The following is a 26,362-nucleotide window of genomic DNA, read 5'->3' as shown; positions in this document are numbered from 1 at the left end:
ACTACTGCATCCATATTAATGTGAAAATGGGATAAAATGTGATTGATTGGAGGTCATCCTGTCACTACAGAACTCAACAACTCTTCAAACTTTATGAACTCAAGTCTTTATGAATTTTTCCTCAGATATATTTTGTTCTTCCTCCCTCTGTTTGCTATGGAGCATAAGCCCAACAAACTTAGAATTCTGTGAAATTTTTGTCTGTTTTCATCAGTATTGTTATTCAAGTTCTGAGACTAGAGCTTGTTAATTAGCCAGAGCATCCTCTGGATCATTGCTTTTGCATTGTACATTAACATTTTAAGGGTATCTTGGGTCTCCTCCATCAGAGTATTTAATTTTAAAACAAATGGATAGCTTGCATAATTTACTATTGATGATAATATAGTAGTTCCAAATTGGTATGAATTCTGGGTCTGAAAGCAGCATAAGATTCAGGGCTGGCAGAAGGCAGGAAAGGGACAAAATACCAGTAAGGGAGACTTGGCTAAGAAATTATTTTGTACTATTGCTCAATTGCTTTCAGGTTTGCTGTGCAGATGAACATGAGGGCTGTTTTTTTTTACTCAATTTTAGTATATACTATGTTGCAAATAAGTTGAAAATAATTCCTGACAGGAAAGTTTCTTTACTGCTTTTAGATAGCAATCATTAACCCCCTTAATGTGCATTATCTACTGTTTATCTCTAATCTCTATATTGAAGTCTACATTAGAAAGGTTGGTTGGGTTTTTTTTTCATAGTTCCTTTTAGTTCAGCATGATTGGCTCAAATTGTAACCTATTTTTCTGTGTTTTGATAAGTCAATCAGACTGCACTCAAATGTGTTAAAATGAAGCACTTGAAGTGAAATTTACAGTGAGAGAACTCATCTGCATTGCTATTTTTGATCACAGTCTTCCAAAAGCTTTAGAAATAATATTCTCAGAGAAAATGAAGTACTGAAACTTCAAAATAGGTGTTATCCAGTGCCGTTCAAGAAAGTGGCAAAGGTTAGTATAATGGGTGATAATAATTAGTGTTTCTCTATAGTGTCAACATGCAAATAGAAAACCAGAATATTGGATTATGAATGATTATCCTGATGAACATTCTCTTGCTATTTATGTCTTGTTTTCATGGAGAAAATAAGAGTTTAAGGGAAGATATGTAATTTGCTTTTTTTTAGTATTTTGTTTTGGTTTGGTTTTATTTGAGGGTTTTTTGGTAGGGTTTTATATTTCATTAAAGGTCCAGGGTTGGAATTCTAGGTCTACAATGAATAATTTACCATTTTTAAAAATATACTACTCACAGAAGAAAAAGTCATTTCATTCCAACCTCTTTTTCCTTATCATTTTATAAGTATCATGTGTTTGTTAATAGGCTTATCGAATAGAATGATAGGGTTTGGAAGGGACTTTTAGAGATCTTCTAGTCCAACCCCCCTGCGGAAGCAGATTTGCCCTCAAATTATTCAGTTTTCTTTGTTTCCATTGCTTTTCAAAATACTATTCACAAGAAAAGATGCTGTTTCTCAAGAACATCAGCGTAACTGATGGTCACTCAGGATTTCTGAATATCAGCCTTTAGTTTTAGAAGGCCAAGATGTGAACTGAACTGAATGGTAAGGAATATATACTAGGGATAGCCACAGATAGGAGAATTAGATATTTTTCCACTAGTGTTTTCTTAGTAATCCAACAGGAGGTGAATATGGAGTCTTTATTGTATGAACATTGAGTTCATTGTGGGAGCTTTAAAAAACATATTCTCATGCTAAATTATGGAAGAAATGATACGGTCATCACTCCACTCTAGTTTTAATTTCTTTAGTTATTATTATTTCACAAAATACAGGCAACAGACATATATATATAATTTTTTCATTATATTTTAATTCATACAGGGTGAAATATATTGTAGTGTAAGTACATGATAGTGTAACAGACATGCAAACAACCTGTAGCATGCTGCTTTACCTTCTAAAGCCAAATGTTATCTGGTACACAATTTCTACAAGGAAGTGCTGAATGACGATCAATTTCTTCATGCCGCCACGATTTTATTTGTTTGACTACCTATATCACAGTTGTAATCTGACAGCCAGCTAGTAGGATCAAGATAGTAAGCCAGAGATGGAAGAGGCTTTAGTTATGAGTCTCTGTAAACCCAGCTCTCCTGTATCTTTTGCCTCTTCCTTCAGCGTATTGTTGTAATTTCATTCTATGCTTTTGTTAAGGTAGTCTGGCTGGAATAGATACTGGCATTCAAAAAGCTGCTGTTAGGCACAGAGTTGTTTGTGACTTTAGGATGGAGATCTGAGGATCTCCTCCCTCTGCCTAGGGAAAATGAAAAAAATTACCTAAGAAATTTAAAAATGGCCTAGCCCTGGCAGCCCTGTGTTTGAGGAAGCCTTTTCAGCTGTGAAACCTGGAATTCTAGACTGATAGCATAGGAAAAGCTCTGAACTTCTGCTTCTGTGAGGTTGATCTCAGCAATACTGATCTATCAATAGTCAGGGGGAGATTCAGGGACCTAGTGGATTTGTAAATTGGCTGTTTGATAACGTGGTTGGATTTAGATTGATTCTGTATGTTACAGTCTGACCAATTTTGGCTTATGTAGCCAATTAAGACAGTTTAGGATTTGATTATCTAGTGTCTTAATTCAGAGAATTTGAATATCAGCAGAATTGTTGGAACACACACTTTTCAGTAATAGATACATTGATTCTGTTCATAAAGATTTTGAAATTGGGGTAAATTATAAGGTGTGTTGGTTATTCAGTCTGATCTAAGTTTGCTTCAATGCAAACATATTTTGGAGTTCTGTTGGCATTAATGTGTATGTCCTTTTAAGTAGTGAATACCTACTTGTTTTCTGAGTGCACCTTTTCGATGTAGAAATCTCCCTCAGACCAGTAGAACCAGTTATTGCTTTTTTGTGTGTGAAGTTTAGCTCCAAAATGCACTTTCAAAATAACTTTGTAGGTATGACCTCCTTATTTGACATGTTTTAGTGAGCTATGATCAATACCATATTGAAATCAGATAGTAAGGTGATTTTTCCCGAGTTAGTGGAAATTATCAACTGATAATTAATTTTTCTTTTAAATTGTAAGTCTTCTAAAAACATACGGGAAGAAAGAAGCACTAGGAACTTATGATCTTATTCAGTGTAAACTATATTAAGAATTTGGTGCTTTGGTGATTTCTCTCAAAATTGAAGTCTCAGATTAACATCATTCTAATAAAACTCAGACAAAAGGAGCAGCTGAATGTTTTATTAGTTTTTAGTGCATGACTATTGTTTTTGGATTAACTAATAGGAAATTATAAAAGATGATATAGGGTAATTTTGTCAGTCTTGATACATAAACGTTCAGTGTTTAAGTCTGCAATTGGAAGTTATTAAAGAGTTATGAATACTACAAAAAAAGAAGAGTAAAGCTGATTTGTTCTGTAGAGTATCTAGATCCTATAAGGCAACAGAGCCCAGAGTTCCAAAATTGAACCATAGGCTAAATGAGCTATATGTACTGAAATATGAAGACTAAGAGTATTCCAGCAGCTTGAGTGCTGAAGTTGAGTCAGCATTGCAAAGAAGTGCAAGGAATGGTGTGACTATATTGATGAATTTTAATATGTAAGCCTAGATAAAATAAAGTGATTATTGATTTAAACAGGATTTAGGATAGTTATTAATGCCAGTCAGAACACATTTCTGTCATCAAACTTTTTAAAAAAATCTTTTGAAGGAGTGAAATGTTTATTTTGTAAAGGTAGAAACACACACTTTTATGGAACATCTTATATGGTGCTCTATAGAATTCACAATGAAAACAGTGCTTTAGGATAATAGTTAATCTGTGGATTTCAAATTCACACAAGCTGACTGATATAGATCTTCAAAGGTGTTACCTATTGGAGATTTTCCTATCAACATTTTTGAGGCAGCAGCACTAGTCAGTACCTTTCTTATTTATTGGGTAGAAAATTACTGCTCTTAAAATATGTCAGTGGAAAAATACAAATAGCATAACAATAAAAACCTGGAAAATAAAACCATATGGATTCACATGTGACCTAAAAAGCTCTATTTTAAGGATGAGGACAATGGAACATTAGAAAAAAATACATTGGAAAAGATTATTTCATCTCTTTGTATCTTTAGATTTTTTTTTAGTAGGTCTTATTCTTTGCTCACATGAAAAGCAACTGATCTCAGAATCTATTTTTTTTTAAGAAAAGGATAAGGCAGAGAATATGCTGCTTGTGTGTCGATTCAGACTCATAACTCACAGTTGTTACAAAAAGAGTATTATTAAATACAGCTATGTTCTGGTTACTATTAAGTATCAACCATATCAACAACCAGCACAATGAAAATCGTGTCCTGGAACTTCCAGTCTGTCTATACTTTGAAAATACGTGCATGTGTGTATGTGTGTGCATGTTTGATTTTGTAGCTATGAATAATACTTTTGAGCTTAGGGAAACTGTTCATATCCGTAAAATTATTTGCATATACAATTATAACATTGAGGCCAGAGATGCAAACTGTTAAAGATGAAGAGCACAGAGAAAAAAGATTTAAAATTGAGGTAAAAATGAGCTCATGTTTATGTGATTCAGTAGCTTTAGTCCATTAATAAATATTGGGCTGTGAAGTAAATTTCTTTCCTTACTGCTGTCTAGAATCTGTGCCTTTGAAAGTTCGTGTAGATTTAGTATTCTCAAAAATATGTATATACAGCTTTCATTAGTCTTACTTACTTGATAAGAGCAAATAGCTGTAGATTGCACTTCATTGGATTTATCAATTTGTTTTCTCTATGTGTGCAGTGTAAACATTTCTCATATCCTATGCTCGTTTTGTTTCAGAAGTTCAGTTACACTGCAGCAAAATTAACTTTCAAAGATTGGAATGTGGAGGATTACAACCTGAAATATAATGTAATAAAGATATATATTTTTAGATTGTATTGTGCAGTAGTTAGAAGCTATCAGTTTTCAGTCTTTCAGATCTGTACTAATAAATTCTGAAGTTTAATGCGTTATCAGCCTTGCTGGGATTTGCTTGCTTGTAATGAAAAAAAAGTGACATATCCCTGGAACATTGTAAACAGTAAAACCCTACATTTCCCTTAAATTTGGTTTTAGTCCTCCAGTACTTAACATGACATAGAAATTATAATATTCCCAATCAATACTAAGTATACATAGGTTTTGGAAGTAGATCAAATAATAATAATCTTAATTTTTCAGAGAGCAAAGTGACACATAGTTCTTGAAACTAAGGTGAAGTGAACTTCTATGGAGACCAGAAAGAAAATGTCATCTGGTTGTAGTAGCACTATTGCATACCTTGCTCTACTTTGTTTCTTCTTTCTTCTTGGTTATTTTTTTTTCCTGGCCAGTACAGAGACAATATCAAGGATACTTATGGTATAAGTAAATAAAAATTGAAAGAATCCAGTCAGGGAAAGCATCAGACCATTACACACTATCTAAATTAGGGATTACAGTGATCCATTTGTCCCAAAGATGTTTTTGCACCACAGTTGTAGAAAACAAAATAATCTAAGAAATTTTGGATCATTTATCTCCCACTGGAGCCTGGAGACCAGTATTTGTGGTGCTTCTGACACACTTTAATAAATCTACTTTGTGATGATCTTTCTGAGAAGTGCAATTGATACAGCTACTTGCTATCTTAAGTGCAAATACTGTTGTTTTTCCATTTGCTCAATTCCCACTGAAGTCCAGGAGAGGGTTTTTTTATGAAAAATATGATGGTAGCTTATTGACCTTCCTGTTCTGTATGCACTAATACAAGTGACTTTCCATTTCAAAGAATGAAAAATATTTTGTGTGTGTGACTGAGAAGGGAGTGATTTGTTCATGCATAGTTGCTATCAAGAAGTTTAAATGTCAGGCCAAAGGTTTCAGGGCAAGGTAAAGCTGTGCCAGCAGTAAATTACTTTGGCCTTATTCCAAGATTTTGCCATGAGGGGAGATTTGCAGTTATTTACCAGTGTGGCAAGAGAGTTCCTCCAGAGTATTACATGTGTTTTTCCGTGTTCTGTTCCAAAAAAGTTTATTCACTTGTGTATAATTGAACTTACTCTGTGCTTTGATTACAGCAACAAAGCAGGAATTTTGACTGCAAATTTCTCTTTAAAAGTCTGACTGTGCTCCTTGTTATACCACATTTATTTATGCATGTGACTCCTCTTATTTGGATAAAGTTTTGTTATATTGCCTGCCTCTTCATGTATTGTTAAGAGATAGGCAGTGGGATTCAGTAGAATTCATGAGTTCCAGAAAAGAGTAAAAATGATATTGGAAAAGGGCAGGTGTGTGGAGGGATAGGAGATGTGTGTCATGTACTGTGTTCATGTGTGACATTTTTTGTTTTGTAGTAATACATTTTAGTTTATACTGTGTTCATATGTAACAGATTCTGGCTTTCAGCACAGTGAAACAGTCAACTATGTGGAGAAAGGGTAGCAGATTGACTTTTAGCTAAGATCTGACACATCCGTCTTTCTGGGTCAGCTTTATGATAGGGCTCAGAAAGTTGCCTTTGGTGAGTTGATTTGCACTTTGTCAAGTGGTTTTTTTTGGGGAGAGCTGTGTTAGCAAAAATTTCTAGTAGAAATTCTACAGATTATGAATACTATGTAGTTGAAAAGGAAGAAGTGTAACAAGTGAATGCTGACAGTTTGGGGAAATAAAAATTAGAGTAGTTATAAATTGATGTATCCTGATTACAACTGTGGTTCTGACTTAAAACATAAAGTGCTGCAATACAAATACACACTTTGTTCTGTGTGGGGGGTTTTTTTGTTGTCTTTTTTAATAAATAAAAAAGTAGGATGGATGTGGTACTTTGAGCCATCTGGTTAGTTATTGGAAAACACAGCTTCTGCAGGTGTCTACTATGCATACTAATGAGGCTAGTATTGGTCATTAAAAATATCCATAAATTTACTTTCATAGTTTACTGCTCTAGCTGAGCCTTAATTCATTTTTAGTGAATATATTATGGAAGATTTCTCTCCTAATTTTTTTTTCTCTTTTTGCACCACTAAATTGAAGACCATGGAACGACATGTTATGATATATTCATTTGATATCCAGCCTCACTGTCCTGTTTGGGATACTCATGAGATCTTGAAATACGATATAACACTTCAAATAATGGAGTGACTGTACATATCTATCCCATTTAGGGGGATAAACAACTTCTCTATTTGTTTCAATGGAGTATGGAGAAGGAATACTATAGTCTCACTGGCAATAATTATTTAACATCCATTGGGAGCATCTGAGTTCCATCCCAAAACGAGTAGCATGTCATAGGGTTTGACTACACTGAAATGGGTTCACAGTCTTTTTGTCTCTATGTATTATAGAATGAGAATGTCTTTAGGCATTTAGAATGATTTACAAGTCACAGCTATTTCCATGGAGTATAAAATATCAACCATTTGAAAATGAGGTCTTATCATCAAATTCTAATCCTTTCACCTACTTAAGCAGTGTTTTTGTATTATCAGAAAACATTACTGCAGTGTAAAGCATAAAGGAAGTCATGCAGTTCTTCTCAAATCCCAATTTATAAGTGTTTTGTACTAAAACTGATTAATTTGCATTTTGTTAAACATAGGTTTCACAGTATCTCAGTATGTGTGTGACAACTAACACTGTTACTTGAATACCTGGAAGAAAAAGCTTGTACACCATTGAGTCCGGGAAAACATTACTTTTTACATAATCAGAAAACTGTTCGACTGCATGCTTTAATTATAAATGCAACCCTTCCATGCTCAAAAATAGTTTAGATTAAAAACAAGACCTCAAGATACAAGCTCTGAAGGAAAATAAGCACCCACTGTTTTCAGTATATTCAGAGTTGGGTGTAGAGACAAGTGTCTTCTCTTAACATAGCATTTTCTTGGCTAGGAGTTCCTAATGCAATACAATCTTAAGGTGTTTTCTGAATTTTACCATAAATAACAATAGCACACTGAATATTGATGTTGAGTCTGTGGTTATGGAATATAAGTCTTTAAAGTTACTTTATCTGAGGTGTTGGAGAGCTCACCTTTATCTGTGCTGATGAAAAGCTATGGGAGGTACTTTACTAGTTGAGGAATCTGAGGTAAGTGAATACTTAGGAGAAACAACAGCTACAATAGTTATGTTCTGTAATTAAGTTCTTCTCTTAAACCTTGTAACTATATTTAAGGCACTGAGATGTTTGAAATTGATGATGGAGTTCCAATTACAGTCTTGCCACTTATATAATTTATGCCATGTAATTTTAGTTCTAAATATTTCATTGCTCAGAAATTCTCAAATAGGAGCATACCTGCTTGAGTTTTACCTCCCTTGTAAAGCCATTGAAATTCCTATCAATTTGTACTGGGTGTAGACAACAGGTATGTCTGAGTTGATGAGGCATATTACTTCAATTTAGATATAGGAAAAATAAATGCAGTTCGGTATCATATAAAAAGCATCAGGAATCAGAGTGAGATTGTCAGTAGATAAAGTTGAATGAAGAAAAAGTCCAGTAAACAAAATTAAATTTACACTATATAAATTTTTTACTGACTTGCTTTTGTATTTGTTACCAGTTTGATGTAAACTTTGCATTTAAAGTGTGCTTCAGTCCTGTGAGGTCCTGTTTACTATAAAGAATTTACACTGAAGGTCGTATTTTTTTAAACAATAAGACAATTGCTTCAAAACATGCAAATGCTGCTTAACAGAAAGCAAAGTCCCAAACAAGCAATTATATATAAACAGCTTTATATTTGTCTTGTGTTTTATATCTGCAACCTAAATGAAAAAACTATTTGAATTTGTAAAGTAGTACAACATTTAATAACATAATTCAGTATTTCACAGCACATATATATATTTCTCCATGCTTAATTTTACTACTGGTAATTATAGTGTCCCAGTTTTGTTAGGAAGTCACCATTGAAATGCCAACGTTATTTTACACTTTCTTGAAGGGTAAAACTGGAGTTTTAAGTCTGGCACTTTGTATTGTATAGTTAAACTGAATTTTCCTTGGTTTAGTAGAAAACTGAATACAGTATCTGAACTGGGTTCTGTGTGACCTCTGTTTGATCTGACCTTTTAAGCATTGTGGTTGTCACAGTTTTCAGTTTCCTTTGCCCCTTTGAGTGAAAAAGGTCTTCTCTGTCATGCAGAATACCTGTTTCAAAGAACCATTCTTTTAAAGCCAAGTCATTCATCTGAGAGACAGTTTTCTCTTGTGAAAATACAATATTCTCTTCCACACAGGCTAATAGTTTACTCTTGGAATTTCCAGATGCAATGCTTTTGTGTAAGAAAACAAGAGTAAATTGGGGGGAATTTCTAAGGGACTAACAGTGATCCATGGCAGCTGTAGTGAGATTCTGTTTGAGAATGATCTGCACCGTGAAGAATATCAGAGGAATTTAAGATGATGACAAATTCTTTGTCCCTGATGTCTCTTAATAAACAGTAGTTCTTGTGAAAGTTATTTTTCCCTACTGACAAGATAGTCCTCTCAATGAATGTGTGTATGCGTGGAAGAAACGTCCCTCATTTTACTGTGATAATACTGAAAAACCAAAAGTAGGGAAAATTTCTAAGAGTTGAATTTGTCTTTTCTGTGACTCATTTCATTCTGTGATAAAACAATTTCTCTAGGAGTCATCATGTTGCCCATGGCCAATTAATAATGTTTGGATGCTGAATATTTTCAGTAACGTTTTATATGTATTTAAATGAAAATGTGCATAAGCTGTAAGGAAGTAATTTATGAGAAACTAAAATCCAAACTGTTACTTAATACCCAGTCTACAGAATGATAATTTTTGTCAGTTTTTGGTATTACCTCATCAATGTTGACTAAAATGTGCTAATAAGTACAATACCTGTCATCAGATGAAGCTGATCAGTTGTGTTTCAATGTCTCATACAGCTTCAAGAATTCAAAGATCATTGTGAAACCGGATTTTCCATGCTTTTTGAGCTTTACTGTCATGGCCAAATTACATGTAAAATTACATGTAAAACGCATGGACAAACATTGAAATGACAACTTTTTACAATATTATTGTCTAGAATTAATTATACATACATATAATTACATTATAGTCTGCTCATGTTTTTATTATGTGTCTAAAATAGTGGAGGAAATCAGATGATTGTGTTGAGTAAATAGGCACATATATCCCACTGGTGGTGTATAACATTTAGACTATTTGAGCCACAACTGTTCTCAGTATACAGCATATTTAGATTCAGTCATCAGCATGTTTAGATTTTCTTTTTCTCATTCAGAGAAAGAACAAATATTAATTTTTATGTACATACTGTTTAATAAGGCTTGGAATTTGGGAAACGTGCATTTCATTTCTATTTAGTTGTTTTGCTCTGTGATGTTGGGCAAGACTGAAATGTTATGTACCTTCTCTTCAGTTGATTTGAAAAGTACTTTGAAGTCTGTAGTGGAAAGTTGTGAATTCAGTCTCCCTTGAAAAAAATATAAACAGCTGAAAAAAATATAAACTATTGCATTAATAGTAATATATATGATGAATCAACAAAGACAGAGAGCAAAGCATGGTTTATAGCCAAGCAAGATAATCAAGTAGTAGAAGGAGTCTGTTTGCCATAGAATTAATACAATTCATAGACACATCATGATTTTTTTCTGTAGATTTTGGTAATCAGGGTTAGCAAAAAGCTGACAATATTTTTTAAGAGCTGTCAAACCTTCTTCCTCTAATGATTTGTTTCTCAGAGTGTAGCAGTTTTTTTATGGATGAGGGATGCATACTTGCAAATCCTTTGCCGTGCAGCTTCTCTGGCCTTTCCTACCTATTCATGATGATTTATCGTATCAGTTTACAGTAATAAAGATGCTAATCTGTTGCTTTCTGCATTTTTACATGGTCTGCGATTAATTTAATAAATTTTGTAGCTCTTTGTTTAGATAGTTTTACTTCATCTAGATGGTTATATCATGCTTCAGCTTCTTAAATGTGTTTGCCTTGCACCAGTTGCTAACACAGGTGGCGATTCAGCCCAAGAAATAGAGATTGATTATTCACGAAGAATAAGCCTGCTTGCTGTAGTTCAGAAGCTGGAATCACTGGCACATTGTAAGAAAAATTGGTCATTCTTTATTTGTCCTCTTGAAAACTACTTAGACATTTTAATCCATTTTCAAAAGCTGTGAAGGTTTTAACTTCATCTGGAGTCGTCTAAAGGAGGGAGGGTAACCACAACTGATTGACAGGTGCATGTTTTTAAGTTGAAGGTGAACAGTATGAATGGCCAATTTGTACTTTTTTTTTAATGAAGTCTTTTCTTTTTACCAGAATCTTAACATTGCAGCAAAAGGCACCTATGCTTAGTTCTAATTAGTGATAGAAGAACATCTACAGTGAAATACCACTTGATTATACTTTAGATGTGTCAGGTCTATTTTATAACATTAATCCAAATTAAATCTGTTTAATAGGCCATATGTTACTCTTCATTTTCTCAAATCTGTGATATAAACCTGTAACGTGATGCTGAAAACCAAAACACACTCCAGAGGAATAAAATCTCTCAGTCACAAGTACCATGTGCATCCTTGCACTGACATGAACCACGCCTGGATTAGTCAAACCACGTGGTTTGACTTCCTTCCAACCTAAATGGAGGGCTTGATTGACAGAGCAGAGACTAGCCTGAAAAGCTGAGTGCTATTACGTGTGTTCTACTGTAAGACTAAGCAGCTGAAGAAATGTAGTTTGCTAGCTCTAAAACAGGGAGTTAGTTGTTACAGAATGTATTGCTGGTAATTTATTCTAGATGCATTTCTTAAGACTTTTTTTTTCCTCCTACATAAAAGCTAACATTTAAAGGATCATTAAGGAGAACCTGGCTGCAAATGGTGAACTAATGCATAGCAACTAAACTTCTTTTCCAAACTCGGAACTCCCAAATTGTTTTTTGCAGATAGGAAAGGAAAGATTCTGTGGATTATTAGAATTAATTAATTTTTAAGTTATAAAGAGATAGCTTTGTAAGATGATTCTTCTGTGTAAGAACGAGGAGGGAAGGAAATGAAAGCAACTATTTAATATAGCCAGTATTTGTGAGTAATAGTCCTATAAACAGGTATGCATAGGTATGACTTCAGTTACATGTCTAGCTGCTGGGTTTAATACTGTAAATGCTGTTACTGTAAGACTTAATTAATGTTACTTTTACTTGCAGAACAATAATAATAAACACAAGGCTGAACTGCCTGGTCATTGTCAAGTGAATGTGTATAAGAGCTCTGTTCATATAAAGAAAAAAGTTTAATCCCATTTCAGTTTTGATATATTCCTTCCTACAGATGCTGATCCAGTAAGATACAGCTTTCCCTTGTGCCTTGCTTTGTGTCTATGTCAATGGCTTGCAGCATCTCAGGTGGCATTAGACATCTGTATTTAAACAAGCAGACAGCCTAAAATGTCTCATCACCTAATTACTCCTGTGCCATCTCCCATCATTCTTGTGCCTGCCATTATTCCTCTGTGTGCTAGGACTGTCTTAGTTTTGCATCTTACTCCAGAAAAGTCTTCCTTAATTTCTTTTCTTACAAGATAAGATGGAGGGGAAAGCTCACTTTATTGATTCCTTAAACTCCTTCTTTGCTTTGATTTGATGTTGTATGTGAAATATGTGGCATGGTGTGTGGTGGTGAAGTTAAATGCTTATCTCTTAGTTTAACAACACTTCATGGATGGGAAAGTATTACAAATTGTAGGACATTGTTATTCTTTATCTAAAAGTCCGTTAATTTTTGGAAACGTTTCATTTGTTTACGGAATACAAACCACACTACATGAACTTTGCAGTCATTGCTAGATTTGAAGAATGCTGATGTTGTAGAGTCTGTGTAACAATAAAAATAAATTGGAAGAGAACAATGTCTTGCACATAAAGCTTTCTCCTGTATTACTGCAGTGTTAAATATTTATCGTTGAACTAGTCTTTCTCAGGGGCTTGTGTGTCAGAACCGTGAAAGTTGAATAAAGCAGTTAAACTCTTCAGATGCTAGCACAATTGAATGGAATATGGCTGTCATAAAAATAGAAATCCTATACCATGAAGGGTGGTGATGTAAAAACCACAAAGGACTGTATCTCATTGTACTTTTAAACGAATCTGTAAACATTCTATACGTAAAGCTTCATATGTAAACGTAGTTGTTGTTGTTGTAAGGAAAAAAGTAACAGATTCTTTTTGAATAGTTAAAATGGAATGTAATAAAGTGTTTTCTGAAGGGCAGAATGCTGGCTAAAAGTCGGACTTGGGATTCTGAAACAGGAAGGTGTCTCTTTTTTGGTTCCTAGTACACTGGTAAAAATAGAGGTGGGTTTATATTAAGAATGAATTGACTCTACCATAATTTTCACCTCTTTAAAACACTATATAAAGGGGAACAGTATCAAAATACTATTAATTACCTGTGCCCCTGTAGTGTCTATAGTCTTGACAGCTGTGCTGTGAAGCCTAATATACTTAGTAGATGATGATAATGATCCATCTTTCCAATGTTCTTGATACATAGACAACAATTTAGAGGTAGAGTGAGATGACACAAATGGAAAATGCCTTAGAAGTTTTGTACAGTCTATACCAGTTAAATACTCACAGATTTAAAGTTTCTAGCTTTTTGTGTGTGTGTGAAAAGTTATTCATTGCATGAAACCTTGTTGTCTTTCTATGTTACCCTCTATTACCCTCTCTCCAATTGGGAAGTCCAGGTATAAATTCCAAGTCCACAATTGTACATCTGGTCAGCAGTTTACAATATTCCTTTTCTGAAAATGCCATAACAAATTCTATCCACAGGAGAGGATAAAAGATTAATGTTTGCTTAGTAGAGTGAATGGTATGAAAGTTTAAATTGACAATGATAAAAAAGGTAAATTGATTTCCCTACTTAATTTCCTTACCTCTGTGTCGTATATATTAAGTTTTTGATGGACCTTAACACGTTTCAAGACACCTCTTCTATTGATTACTTCTTAAAAATTAATTCTGGATAGTCACAATAAATTTTTAACCTGAGTAGATCCAAGTAGCATTAGCGTTGAACAACTTTGCTGCCATTATGTTTTGTGAGAACTAGGATCAGATGCTTTAAGAAAGGCAAGATCTGTTGTGTAGTATATGGCTTGCTTATGGATCATTGATTCTTCAGCTCTGTTTGTCTTTTCTGATACTGAATTGTTTCATTCAACAGCTTTGTTGAAATTAATCTGGTCATATAACTTTGTGTTTTCTTTTGGCAGGTAACTGTGATTTTCTTGCTTATTTCAGAGATTTTCCTGTTGAATTAAAAATCTGTATTTCACATCATTCTGTAAACTTTTAAGCATTAAAGGAAGAACAGACTAAAAGTTATTTATGAAGCTTGACCAGCTGTTTGGGGCAAAATGAGGAAGTTAGCAGATAGTCAAATCTACACTGTAGTATACTACACTTTGATACTTAAACGTCATATAATTCTTGAAAGGAGCAACCACTTAAGAATGGATCTGTGTGTATATATATCTGCATTAAATTATTAACATGCCTTTATATGTGGATGTGTGCTCGACAGTATTTTTGACTGGAAGAAATTGTTGAAGATCAAATGTGGTTGTTTGAAAACACCTTTTTAAATGAGTATATAATTTGGGCTTCTGCTCTTTCAGTTGTAGGTTTGGTGTTTTAAAAACCAAGGTTACTGACTTTACATTACACCATTGAGGTAGCAGGATTTGAAAAGCCACATTGCGATGTCAAATGTCTTTTCAATGTGATTGAAAATTTTTCAATCATGCTGTAAAGGGAGAGTGAAACAGAGGAAGAGAAGCTGTAATTAAAGAGATGCCTTCAGGTTTAAAAACTTTAAAAAATCTTTTTATCCAAATCTAAAAAATTCAAAAGACATCCCAGATTTCAACATTGTCCACAGTGTCTTAACAACTGTAACTTACAAATGACACCCACAATTAATGCTGCGTTAATGTTCCTTCTTTATTCTTTTTGTTACTATGCCACGGAGAGATGGAATTTTGACTGCTGTGTATCATGTTGTTCCATGAATATCTTGAAAGGGTTTAGTTTTTACCAGAAGTAGACTGCATATACAGAAGTGATCTTTTTTTTTTCTCTATTTTGACTGTAAGTCTCAAGTCTTTTTGGACAGATCTTGTACAACTATGAATGTATACCAGAATGGTGGGAACAGAAACGCTAAACAAAAAGAAAGAGAGTGACAGTTACCTTTTGGAAATACTTATGAAATGGAAGCTGTTTCCTGAAGGATTTTAAAATAGTTTCTATGAGGAGTCTGCAGCCCTTATTTTTACTGGGTTATATGCAATTGTTTCATCATAGCACTGATGTGAAACTGTGAAGCAATTATGCTGATTTAAAAATGGAAAAATACCAAGATTTTTCGTTTTCTCAATCTTGAAACATTTTCTTGACAAACTCTGGTGTATTTTAGTATAAAGGGAGAACTAATATTACACTGTTCTATCGTTAGTGATTTAGTAGGTAGGTCTGAGGAAGTAATGTTATACTATATAAGCTCTTAGCTAAATGTCTAAGTAGTCTGTAGTAATTTAACTCCCTAACATTCTTAAAAAGAAACATAAGTAACTTAATTACTATAATAGATGTTGAAAGCCTTTGTGTGTCTATTGTTTGTTAAGTGTTTAATTACCTGATGTATTTAATATGCCTACCAAATGCTTCTCTTGCCACTCCTACCATTTTAATTAGATATGACTTTCATTGTCCTTTGAACGACTCAGCCGTGTTGCAGCACACTCTTCATTCTCTGCTGTGTAAAATCCTAAAGACTGCAGTAGGGTACATACCTTTACCAATGTTTTTTACTCACTACTAAGTATTAATCCACTCTTACACATTTGCACCAGTCTAAGTTCTGTCTTGTTCTTAAAAGACTTGAACCTAAAGAATGCTGTGTAAATGACATTGATAAAAGTTGTTAAGAGTCTGATTGCAAATGGATAAGTAGAACTTTTATTTGTGTTTCTTTTCAGAGTCAGAGCTTCAACTGTGGGGAAAAGAGCAGATGTCCAGGATCTAATGTGAGTTCTGTGCAGATACAGGGAGATGCGGATTATTTCATCAACCATCTTGGAGTACCTACCATGCAGTTTTCTTATGAGGACATCAGTACATCAGAGGTAGTTATCAATAACAATTGACAAACTGAAAATAACAGAAAAATATAATTAGATTTTCTCAGGCTGTATCATGAGAAGCATTTTGTAGCAGGAAGTTGTCTCCTGTAACTACATTTTCTTTTCAGTTCTTCAGACGAATAACACAGAGCTTCAGAGTGACTGATTGTAGGGGTATGGCATTCCAACAAACACATGTTTTGAACAAATGACAATTAAAAAAAAACCCACCAAACCCAGACTGGAGAGCTTCATGTTAAAAATATCGATGTTGCTGATAGTATTACACATTACAAATTACCTGACTCTACTTTTCGGATTGCTTTCAACATGAAGGAGACAAACTCTGATGTATGTTTTTTTTTCCTGCACAGTAGAATGAGACAGCCTTGAAAATTAATTTTCTATCCATTTTCATAGTGAGGGCAAAATAGGACTCTCTAGTATGTATGTTAGTTGTAAGAATCTGTATACTCTATTGGAAACTTCAAAAAAACCATGGGTTTTTTAGTCCATTGTCCTCTGCAAGGTAAGTAGAAGGAAGTATGTTGTGCTGTTTGAAGGCCAGATTGGAACTGGACACAGATAAAGTGTTAGGAAAGCTTGTCCCTTCCTTAGCTTCCACTGCTGTAGGTTATATTTGCCCATTGGCAGCTCAAACGTGCCCTCAGTTGGTCAGCTGAGGATCAGGAAGCCTGGCATTAGTTATTTCGAGATTGAGTGGTCATGAGAAATGGTGTGTGTTTTCCCATAGATGTAACAATGCTTTGACTTCATATTCTCCTCATTTCTCTTCTTGCACTGTGCTTATCTATGTAAGTGCATATCTTTCCAAATTCAAGAACAAAGCTGAAGCTTTGTTGAACCAAAATGGCTCTGGCAGTGCATGCTAATAGGCTTCTATTTCAGAAATGCAAAACCAGACAGAAATATGACAAATATTGGATTATTGTTGTTATGTTGGGGTGTAAATTAAAATAGATTAAGTCAAGAATTTAAGGAGATTTCTTTTTCTAACCATCATTGCAGCTATTAGGCAAAGTATTCTTTCAAATTAAACGTAAGCCAAAGCCCGTGAGGAAAATGTTGAAAGCAGAAGACATATGAGTGCAATGCTTATGACAGGCTCGTGGTCCAGTGCAAATTTCTTATGTCACTTAGCAGCTGTTCCACATAGTTTCCATTCCACATCTATATCTATAGGATCTGTAGAGCATGAGAAAGAATCTGCAAACTTTAGTATATCAAAATAATAAGTATTTCCAAACAATGTTTACAGTATGAACACTGAAGGTTCCCTTGGCTATTGTCTATTTCTGTTCTAGCAAAGTTATTCCTCTTGTTCGGTTAACTTGCAGATGTGCATTTTTGTCTTTCAAAATGCCTCCACAACATAATTAAAATCAGAAAATAACATATTTCCGTATCTGCTTAAATGTGACACTGCAAATTTGTTTCTCTGTTGAAAATCCCAAAATAAACTTGAGATAAGTGTAATCTGCAGTCTTGGAAGTTGATGTAGAGCACCTCTCAGACTGTACATTTTGACCCCATGTGATCAATTTCATGTTAGAAATAACTCTGCTTAGCAAAATGTACACTTTTCTGTTGGCAAGAAGATGTTTGGGTTTTTTTTCTAAAAGTGAAGTTACACAGAATGATTAAATTTGGATTCTTTGCTATATTTTTGTTCTTTATTGTACTGGTTATTAACAGTTCTCCAAACCATAGGCTCTTTGTATCTCCTGTATTTTCTCAGACAAATCTCTTTATTGTTTACTGTTTATTGCAACTATTTATTGGTGATTCTGTTTGTTCCATCAAAAAGTGATAGTACTGTTATAAGGCAGAGAGAAATTATTCTGGGTTTACAGCCTTATTAATAAACATTGTGGGAATTTGTCTTGTGCAGGTTAGTGACTGAAAATAATCTGTTGAGTTACAGGAACAGATTTTTGCTTGTTTGTTTCCAAGCCATTCAGCTTTTTAAACTATGCCTCAGCTTTGTCAGCCTCATTGCAAAACAAGATTTTGGTTTGGGAAAACAGTTTTCAGAAATGGGATGTTTTGATGTGCTTTTGTAGACTATGATTTTGCTAGTTTGGTTTCCTCTGCTGTCTCTTTTATTGCTGTGACCTACTCAAGAAATTCTCTTCTTTTGGAATATACATTAGTTGTTTATTTTATCCACCTGTCAGACAGTGTCACATAAAAGTAATGCTATTCCACACTCAAAAAACCACACTGTTGGAAAGTTAAAAAGCCCAAGACCTGTGCCTTGTAGTCTGCCTACAGAGAAATAGTTATAGGTCAGCTTTAGAAATGCATTTCTTACACAGTGTAATGGCAGTCCTCAGAGAGGTTGTAAAGCTTTTCTTTGGCAGGAACCTGAGGAATAAATAAGAGGAAATAAAAGTTGTAAGAAGAAACATTCAGACCAGAGGAGTAAGTAAAACTGTCTTGCTTGAAATTACCCAGTACAGTGAACCACAGCCTCAAGGAGGTTAGATCTGCATGGCAAAAGCTTGTGGTCAGATCTGTGAGCTAGTAAAGTGCATTCTGAATATTCAACTACTAGCACAAAAATACAATGAATGAAATGCAGCTCATTTATTTACTAGCAGAAAATACACAGCATTCAAGTCTGCAAATGAGAAATTCTTCCGAGTTTGTTTCTTAAGTCAAAAAACCCATAATATTAACCCAATTTCCAAGGATTTTCTTGCAGATGCTGAAGAAATCCTTTCTCTCCTGCTAACCTCTAGTTCACTGGCTTTATCTTTCTGTGAGGGTCATATTCTGATTTGTTAAGGTATTAGGAGAAAGGCTGATCAGCTTTTCCTAATGCTGCAGATTCACTTATTTGGAGGAGGAGTCATGCTATTAAAGTTAATGATGAACTTGCATCCAGCTGACCATGTAGAGCCTCCAGAGAGAGACATAACGTTGATTTCAAATCCGAGTCTTTTCTACTGAAAGCTCATGATAATAAGTCTATTAGTCCACACCTCAGTGGAGAGCAGTATTACAAACATCTTCACTTAGATGTACATTAGCATAAAAGAAAAGATCTTAGGTCACAGACTTGTCTTTGTTACTCTCTGTACTGCAGTTAGAGCTAGGTATTAATGGAATTAATTGTATGATCATTGTTACATCAGGATTAACAAGTTGATGCACATGAGTGAATTATCTTTTTCATGTGTGGACCATTTCTATGCCCTTGAAAATATTATTCAATTGTATCACAATGTGTTTTTAAACAAAAAAAAATGGTATAACAGGTATAATACATAAACAATGCATATATTCTTCACCTATTTTTATAAACAACCTGACTGAAGCTCAGCTTTTGCTTACTTGATTATAAATTTAGGAATAACTCTGAAAATGCCAAACAATGTGGTGTGTTATCTGATGAGCATGCATTCAGTTTCTTTTTGAAGTCTTCATTATTATTCTTTCTGAATTGATATACTCTGATTGTATGCCTGTGTAATAGAAAATACTGCTTTATCACTTAATAGCTTACCTTGTTTCTCTTCCCTTACACATTTTATTTTTATCTTTGTTGCTTTTTGGCATCTTTTAAAATTTGCACGTTAATGGAAATTCTAGTATTACATGGCTTGTTTCAGTTGTGTGACTGATAACCATGTACTTTCATAAGAAGTAACATTCACTATAGACTCAGTGTTTCTCTTGTGAATGACCTCTACAAAGCACAAAAGAACTGTTAAAAATTATTGTAACTTAACAATTACATCATTGTTCAAACCTGTGGCTTTGTTAACAAGAAGTGGGTTTAGTCACAGTGAATACTTAGTTGTTAACTATTATATAGAAATTTTCTATTACTGAAGACATGGATGGAATAAGTGGAAGAGATACATGAATCCAAAGTACTGTTTAATACAATTTGAGAAGCTGCTTTTTTCCAAATGATCTATTTCATAAAGTGGATATAATTGATGTGGTTTTGAGGCAATGGGTGGAAAACTCATATGGAGGCAGATAACTTGTCTCTCAGATGACTAGGTTCATTTCTTCATAATCAAAACTCACTTGAAACTAAAATCCATCAATATTTTGTTTGCTAAATGTTCTAGCTGACCATACTGAGGTGTTTCATCCATTAAACATGCTGAGTTTCCACAGTTGCAAGTAATATCAATTGAATTTGTGAATAGCTCTGCAACTCGATTGGAAATTACTTCATGTTCAGAAAACCAAAACAAACTTACATTTTTACTTACTAAAAAAACTTCTTGTTTTCTCTGTTACTGTAGAACAGGGTTTAGCAGTGGCATGAAGCATATTTAATCCAAATCTGTAAAGCACCTTTCATAATTAAAGTGATGTTTTTGAGAAACAATTTGTACTTCTGGACAAAGCACTACACTCAAAGTTTTGATTCTTTTCCCAGTTTAGCTTTTGTCTTTACTTATTGTTTTTTTCCACACATTTGCCTAATGAAACAATGCTAGTTCTTGATGAAAGGCTTGAAGCATAAACATGGGAATGATTCTAAAAGAGAAAGGTATTCAAGTGGTAATCATTTTATTAAAATGCATGAAAGATTCAAATTTTGGTACAGTTTTTGAATTTTGTCTGTGAACTTTCCAAAAAGTTCTTTGGAATACAATACATCACAGTGAGCTAATACTGGAGTTGTAGCTTCAGCTTCTGTAGTATTTTCAGCAGTATAGATAACCTCTATTACAGAGGCAGAGTAAAATAAATCTCCTGGCGATCTGAGGGGTTTTTTTGTTCTCCTATTACTTACTTTTTAGCTGCAACAGAAGCATCACTTGTTATGGAAAAGATAGTAATTTTATGCGATACATGCTGAGAAGGGCTAAGTGTCTTGGGATTTATTTTCATAAGGTCTACTTCCATGTGCTTATTATACCAGTCATTGATGTGCTTCTGTTAGGTATTGTTTTTGGAGGAGGGGTGGATTCCACAGAATGACTGAAACTCTGAAGCAAAATTGAGGGCTGTTTTCTAGTCCTGTTTATTCCTTGGCCTCATCAAACCTAGAAAGGAAAAGAGTAGATTCTGTTATGCCAAGAATATGTATGTTGGTACTTGAGGTGTATGGAGACTTCTTCACTAAAGAGAAAAAAAACAACCTCAGAATGGGAAGTTAATTCATTTTGATTATGACTTTCTTAGCGCAGTTTATGGCATAGTTGCTGAAGTACTGGAACATAAGTAAATCACAGAAACTGAGAAAAATAGCCTTGTTTTGGCTGCCTAATGTTTGAGTACAAGAGAAAATATAATCTAGATTTGCTGTGGTTTCAGTTAGTGTTGATTGTTGGAGAGAGTCCAGTGCAGGGCCACCAAGATGATCAAGGGGAATAGAACATCTTTCATATGAGGAAAGGCTGTGGGAACTGGGCTGTTTAGTCTGGAGAAGAGGAGACTGAGGGGTGATCTTATTAACATTTATAAATATCTAAAGGGTGGGTGTCAGGAGGTTGGGACATCCCTTTTTTCTGTAGTAGCTAGCAATAGGACAAGGGGTAATGGGATAAAGCTGGAACAAAAAAAGTTCCACTTAAATATAAGAAAAAACTATTCCACTGTGAGGTGAGGGAGCCCTGGCACAGGCTGCCCAGAGGGGTTGTGGAGTTTCCTTCCTTGGAGGTCTTCAAGACCTGTCTGGACATGTTCCTATGTGACCTGATCTAGGTGAACCTACTTCTGCAGGGGGGTTGGACTAGATGATCTCTAAAGGTCCCTTCCAATCCTTACCATTCTATGATTGTTTCTTCACCATTGTAAATCCAACATTAAACTGTTCAGCATTTTGAAACCATTCTGATCACTTGCAAACTTAAACTGGTACAGGAGTATTTTGAGCTTTTTTTCAAGATGGAAATAGACCGTTTCTACCTATTTCTATGTAGTTGTAATCAACAGTTTAATGGGAAATCAAATCTTTAAAATTATATTTAGGTGATTTCCTACATTAGATTTGTATTATCCCTTCTTCTCAATGCATCCTATTACGTAATGATTCCTATCTGATAACACAGAATGTTAAATACCTTCTCTGATAATATGATATGTTACACCAACGTTGGCATTATAATTTAGTTTTGAGGAAAAAAAAGCAAGTTACAGCACATTGTTAATAAAACCCAAACTACTTACCCTCTTTTTTTTTATTTATTGATGGACACATACTTAGCATGAAATATTTTATGGTGGCTGTCCAAGTTTGGGTATGCAGGGCTTACAGAACATTTACTTTTACACCTAGACCATAAAAGTTGTTTTCCGTGTCTTCACTCAAACTTAAGTACAGGCAAGAAGTATAAAAATTACCTGTCACATTATTCACTGACTAGACCAAGACAGTGTAATACCATGGACCACTAAGCTAATTTAGAAGAAAAATGAAAAGAGGTTTCTTTATAGAAGGCATTTGTATGTAATATATGTAGAAGAGTTTAGAATTTTGACAGTTTGAGATTGTATCCTCTTTAGAGAGAATGCATAATGATTTTTATTTCTGTTGAAATATGCATAACTTTTTGAAGGTAACTTTCAACTTTCATTAGAGCCCTTGAAAGTGATTTTCGCCCACACTAGTGTAAAGCAGAGGCCACTAAATCTTAACTCGTCAATGAATGTGGCTTCTCGGCTGTTGTTACAAACTGCCTCTGCTTCCTCCTTTCCCCCCTGACCTGCCCTCTTTTCTTCCTTTTTTATCATTCTGTGGAGAAATAGACTGCAGTTTCTTGACTTCAGTATTTACATGCTTAGGCTGACACATCATGCACTTCTTTCAAAAGAAATCAAAAGCTTCCCAAGTTTTCTTTGTTATGAGAGAAGAAACAGAGGATCTGTCCTTGATGCAGAGAACTGAGGGTCTAGTTTACTGAAAAATAACTCCCACGTTGCATGCCGCCTTTATCTCTTTCATGTGCTTGTTTAAGTGTGAAGGGAGGGCTTAAGCAGTATAGAGTGTTCATTTGGCTTCTATCCTTTTGAAAAAGAATGGGAAAATGGTGTTTATACCAGTTTTGGTCTATTTGGGAGCAGTACTGAATATCTGTAAATAGTGGGATTCTGGTGTCAGTTGTTAGGAGCACCATTTTAATCCTGTCTTATGGGGACTGTCATGGTTTAACCTCTGCCAACAACTAAGCGGTAGCAACCCACTGACTTCTCCCCTCCCCAGTGGGATGAGGAGGAGAATCGGGAAATGAAAAAGTAAGACTCGGGTGTTGAGTTGAGGGTTCAGAACAGTTTACTAAATAAAATTAAATAAAATATTATAGTAACAATAATAATAGTAAAATAAACAAGAATAATAATTGTAATGTAAATGAATGCAACAATAAAAGAGATAAATAAAACACAAGATAAAAACAAGTAATGCACAATGTGATTATTGACTATCTGCTGCCTGATGCCCAAGCAGCGATCTGCCCCTCCCAGACACCTTCCCTCAGTTTTTACACTAGGCATGATGCTTTATGGGCTGTAACAGCCCTTTGACTAGTTGGGATCAGCTGTCCTGCCTATGCTCCCTCTCAGCTTTCTGTGCACCATCTCACTGACAGAGCATGGGAAAATGAATAGTCCTTGACTTAGGATAAGTGCTACTTAGCAACAATGAAAACATCAATGTGTGATTCAACATTATTCTCAAACTAAATCCAAAACCCAGAACAGAACCTGTATTTCCCTGTAGACTAATAGGGAGCTCACATAAACTCAGTGTGTTGCTGTGATGATCTGCAGTTTGATAACTTTTCCATCTAAAAATACAGCTCTGCATGGCTCCCCTCCTTCCCCGTTTTACTCCTCCTCCTCTTTTTCCCTGGCATACCTTAATTCTTTAAAGGAAATTCACAGCTGGTAGCTACCCATGGAGAGTTATGGGAGATGTTTCACACATTTGTGACAGAATCAAAGTACTAGTGTGCTTAGAATACCAGAAATTCTTTCCCAACCCACAGATGTGTATCAGCCTCAGAATGGCAGATTTTTTGTAACCCAGGGTGTCCTTTTTCTAAACTGTCTCTGGAGGATTTGATGTTGTTGCGTCTGCTACTGGGAGATTTGATGAAATTTGTTGTAGAACTTGATGGTCAACAAGGTGTAGCATTGGGAGTTAGATGTGTCAAGGTGAAGAGAGAGGTTTCTTTTTTGTTCATGCACAAGTGAGGAACTGCCAGCGTGTAGCAAAATATAGTTCAAACAGTCCCCACTAGGTCCAAACGTTGATTGATGGTGTGTCTTGCCTTTCTCACTCACAGACCGTACTGTCTTTATGATAGCTATGCTTTTGTTTATGCATACTATATTTATTCTAATCAGCATGTTTTCTCTTTTCTATCTTTAGCATAAATTAATGCTTTCTAATTTCTCATTACATCCAGGGGGTACTCAGTGTAGTACTCACCAGAACTGTATTAATACATCAGTCCATCTGTTAGCTTGGATACTAATTTAGTTGAATTTGGTAGTGAGAGCATGCTGAAATTGTTGAGGTTAATGACTCTGTTTTACAAGACAAACTACATTTGATGTTCAATTGATTGCTTGAGTTGTTTTATTGAGTAATATGAATAGTTAAATAGTTTCATAGAAGAGCATCTGTGTTGTTCCACTAATGTTAGTGAAACTGATGACATCAGTTGGATACATTACTTTGAATCTGTTTGGTCTCACAAATCCTAGTGCTGTGTTGTCCAAAACGTTTCATGGTGCATAGAGAAGGTGAAAATTCTTTTAAAAAATCTGCTATACAGTAGCAAAAAGGCTCAGCTTCTTTAGCCTTCACACTCCATGAATACATGTTGCCGTAAACCCTGTCCTCTCATAGGCTCTTCATTTTCTTGAACTTGACTTAGTTGAAAGACAATGGAAGACACACAGCCTGGAAGTAAACAGGGTCAATGGGATATGGGAAAACGTGACAGATTTGCATAGACACCAATTATTACTTCAGTTTGATAGTCTACTGAAGCATCTAGTTACTGAAAACATGTGTTATCTAAGGATAGAAGGCACTGAGTTATCTGTCCTCCCTGGAGAAGTGGTGTGTTGAGTTCAAGATAACATTTTACCATTCTTGTTCTGAGGAGTGAAATTCCACAGGCCAACTGAAAATCTTTCAGTAGAGTATCTGCAATAAGTATCAGAACTTGGGTTTGTTTCTGCAGATATTAGGAAGGTAACACTCAGTTTTGTGTTTTAATGCTTAAAAAGATCATAATAATCCAGATCACTGGACTATCAAACAGCTGTGATTTGAGTCAGTGACACATTTGCAATGTTTGATTTATTGTGGCCATTAAAGAACCATCTAATAAATATGGAATCATAGACTGGTTTGGGATGGAAAAGAACTTAAAGATCTAGTCCCAACCAGGTTTTTTATTAGCAAGCTCAAGGCTTTTGATAAATAAAAATTGTCTTTGAAGGCATTATTGATCTTAGCAAAAGCCAATTTTGATTCTTACTGCAAAATGGTGAGCCTCCCACCTTCACAGTATCTCTCCAGTGGATAAAATCAGATTTCTTCATTCAGCATAATAACTTCAGAAAGTAATAGCTTTTTAAAGCATTAAAGATAAAAACTGGAAGTAACCATAGAATCAGGAAATAAAAGCATTTTGCTTTATGATTTTTGTGATTATGAAAGACATTGTCAGTGGGATTCATTGTTAGGACGATCTTCCTGGCACTGCATGTCTTCTGCATCATTTGAATCCTCACAGTTGATCATAAAATGTTACAAAATGTTCTTGCATCCTTCACACCATACATCCAAGAAAAGATATTCTCTCTTGCATGGAATGAATATGAACTGAGCTTTCTATTTCTAAACTTTCTGAGGCTTTGGGAAGCTCCTCTGTGAGGTTCCAGATTAGTGGCCAGGGCTGCTGCCTCCTACTTAAAGTGCTGATTCTGTCTTCAGTTTAAAAAGTGCCAAGGAAAAACTCTAGAGGGGAATAAAGCTACCCAAGTATTCTCATATCTTAAAAGTTGCTTTCTTTGTGCTGTGGCCTGTGAATGTATAGCTTTACAGTGATTATTTCAATTCACTCACTATTATAAGGAAGAAAACATCAAAATAAA

The 26,362-nt window shown here is 34.8% G+C and overlaps 1 protein-coding gene across 1 annotated transcript in view; it reads left to right on the top strand.

Moving 5' to 3' along the window:
• NAALADL2 (N-acetylated alpha-linked acidic dipeptidase like 2) overlaps positions 1-26,362 on the top strand; it is a 253,407-nt gene that overhangs the window by 156,324 nt on the left and 70,721 nt on the right. Inside the window, exon 10 of the mRNA XM_062005290.1 lies at positions 16,109-16,255. Coding sequence (XP_061861274.1) covers positions 16,109-16,255 — 147 coding nt within the window. The remainder of the gene's footprint in view (positions 1-16,108; positions 16,256-26,362) is intronic.

The sequence above is a fragment of the Colius striatus genome, chromosome 12, assembly GCF_028858725.1.
Source record: "Colius striatus isolate bColStr4 chromosome 12, bColStr4.1.hap1, whole genome shotgun sequence".
Classification (NCBI taxonomy): Eukaryota; Metazoa; Chordata; class Aves; order Coliiformes; family Coliidae; genus Colius; species Colius striatus.
The sequence above is the reverse complement of the archived record's forward strand: the minus strand, read 5'-3'. Positions and strand labels throughout refer to the sequence as shown.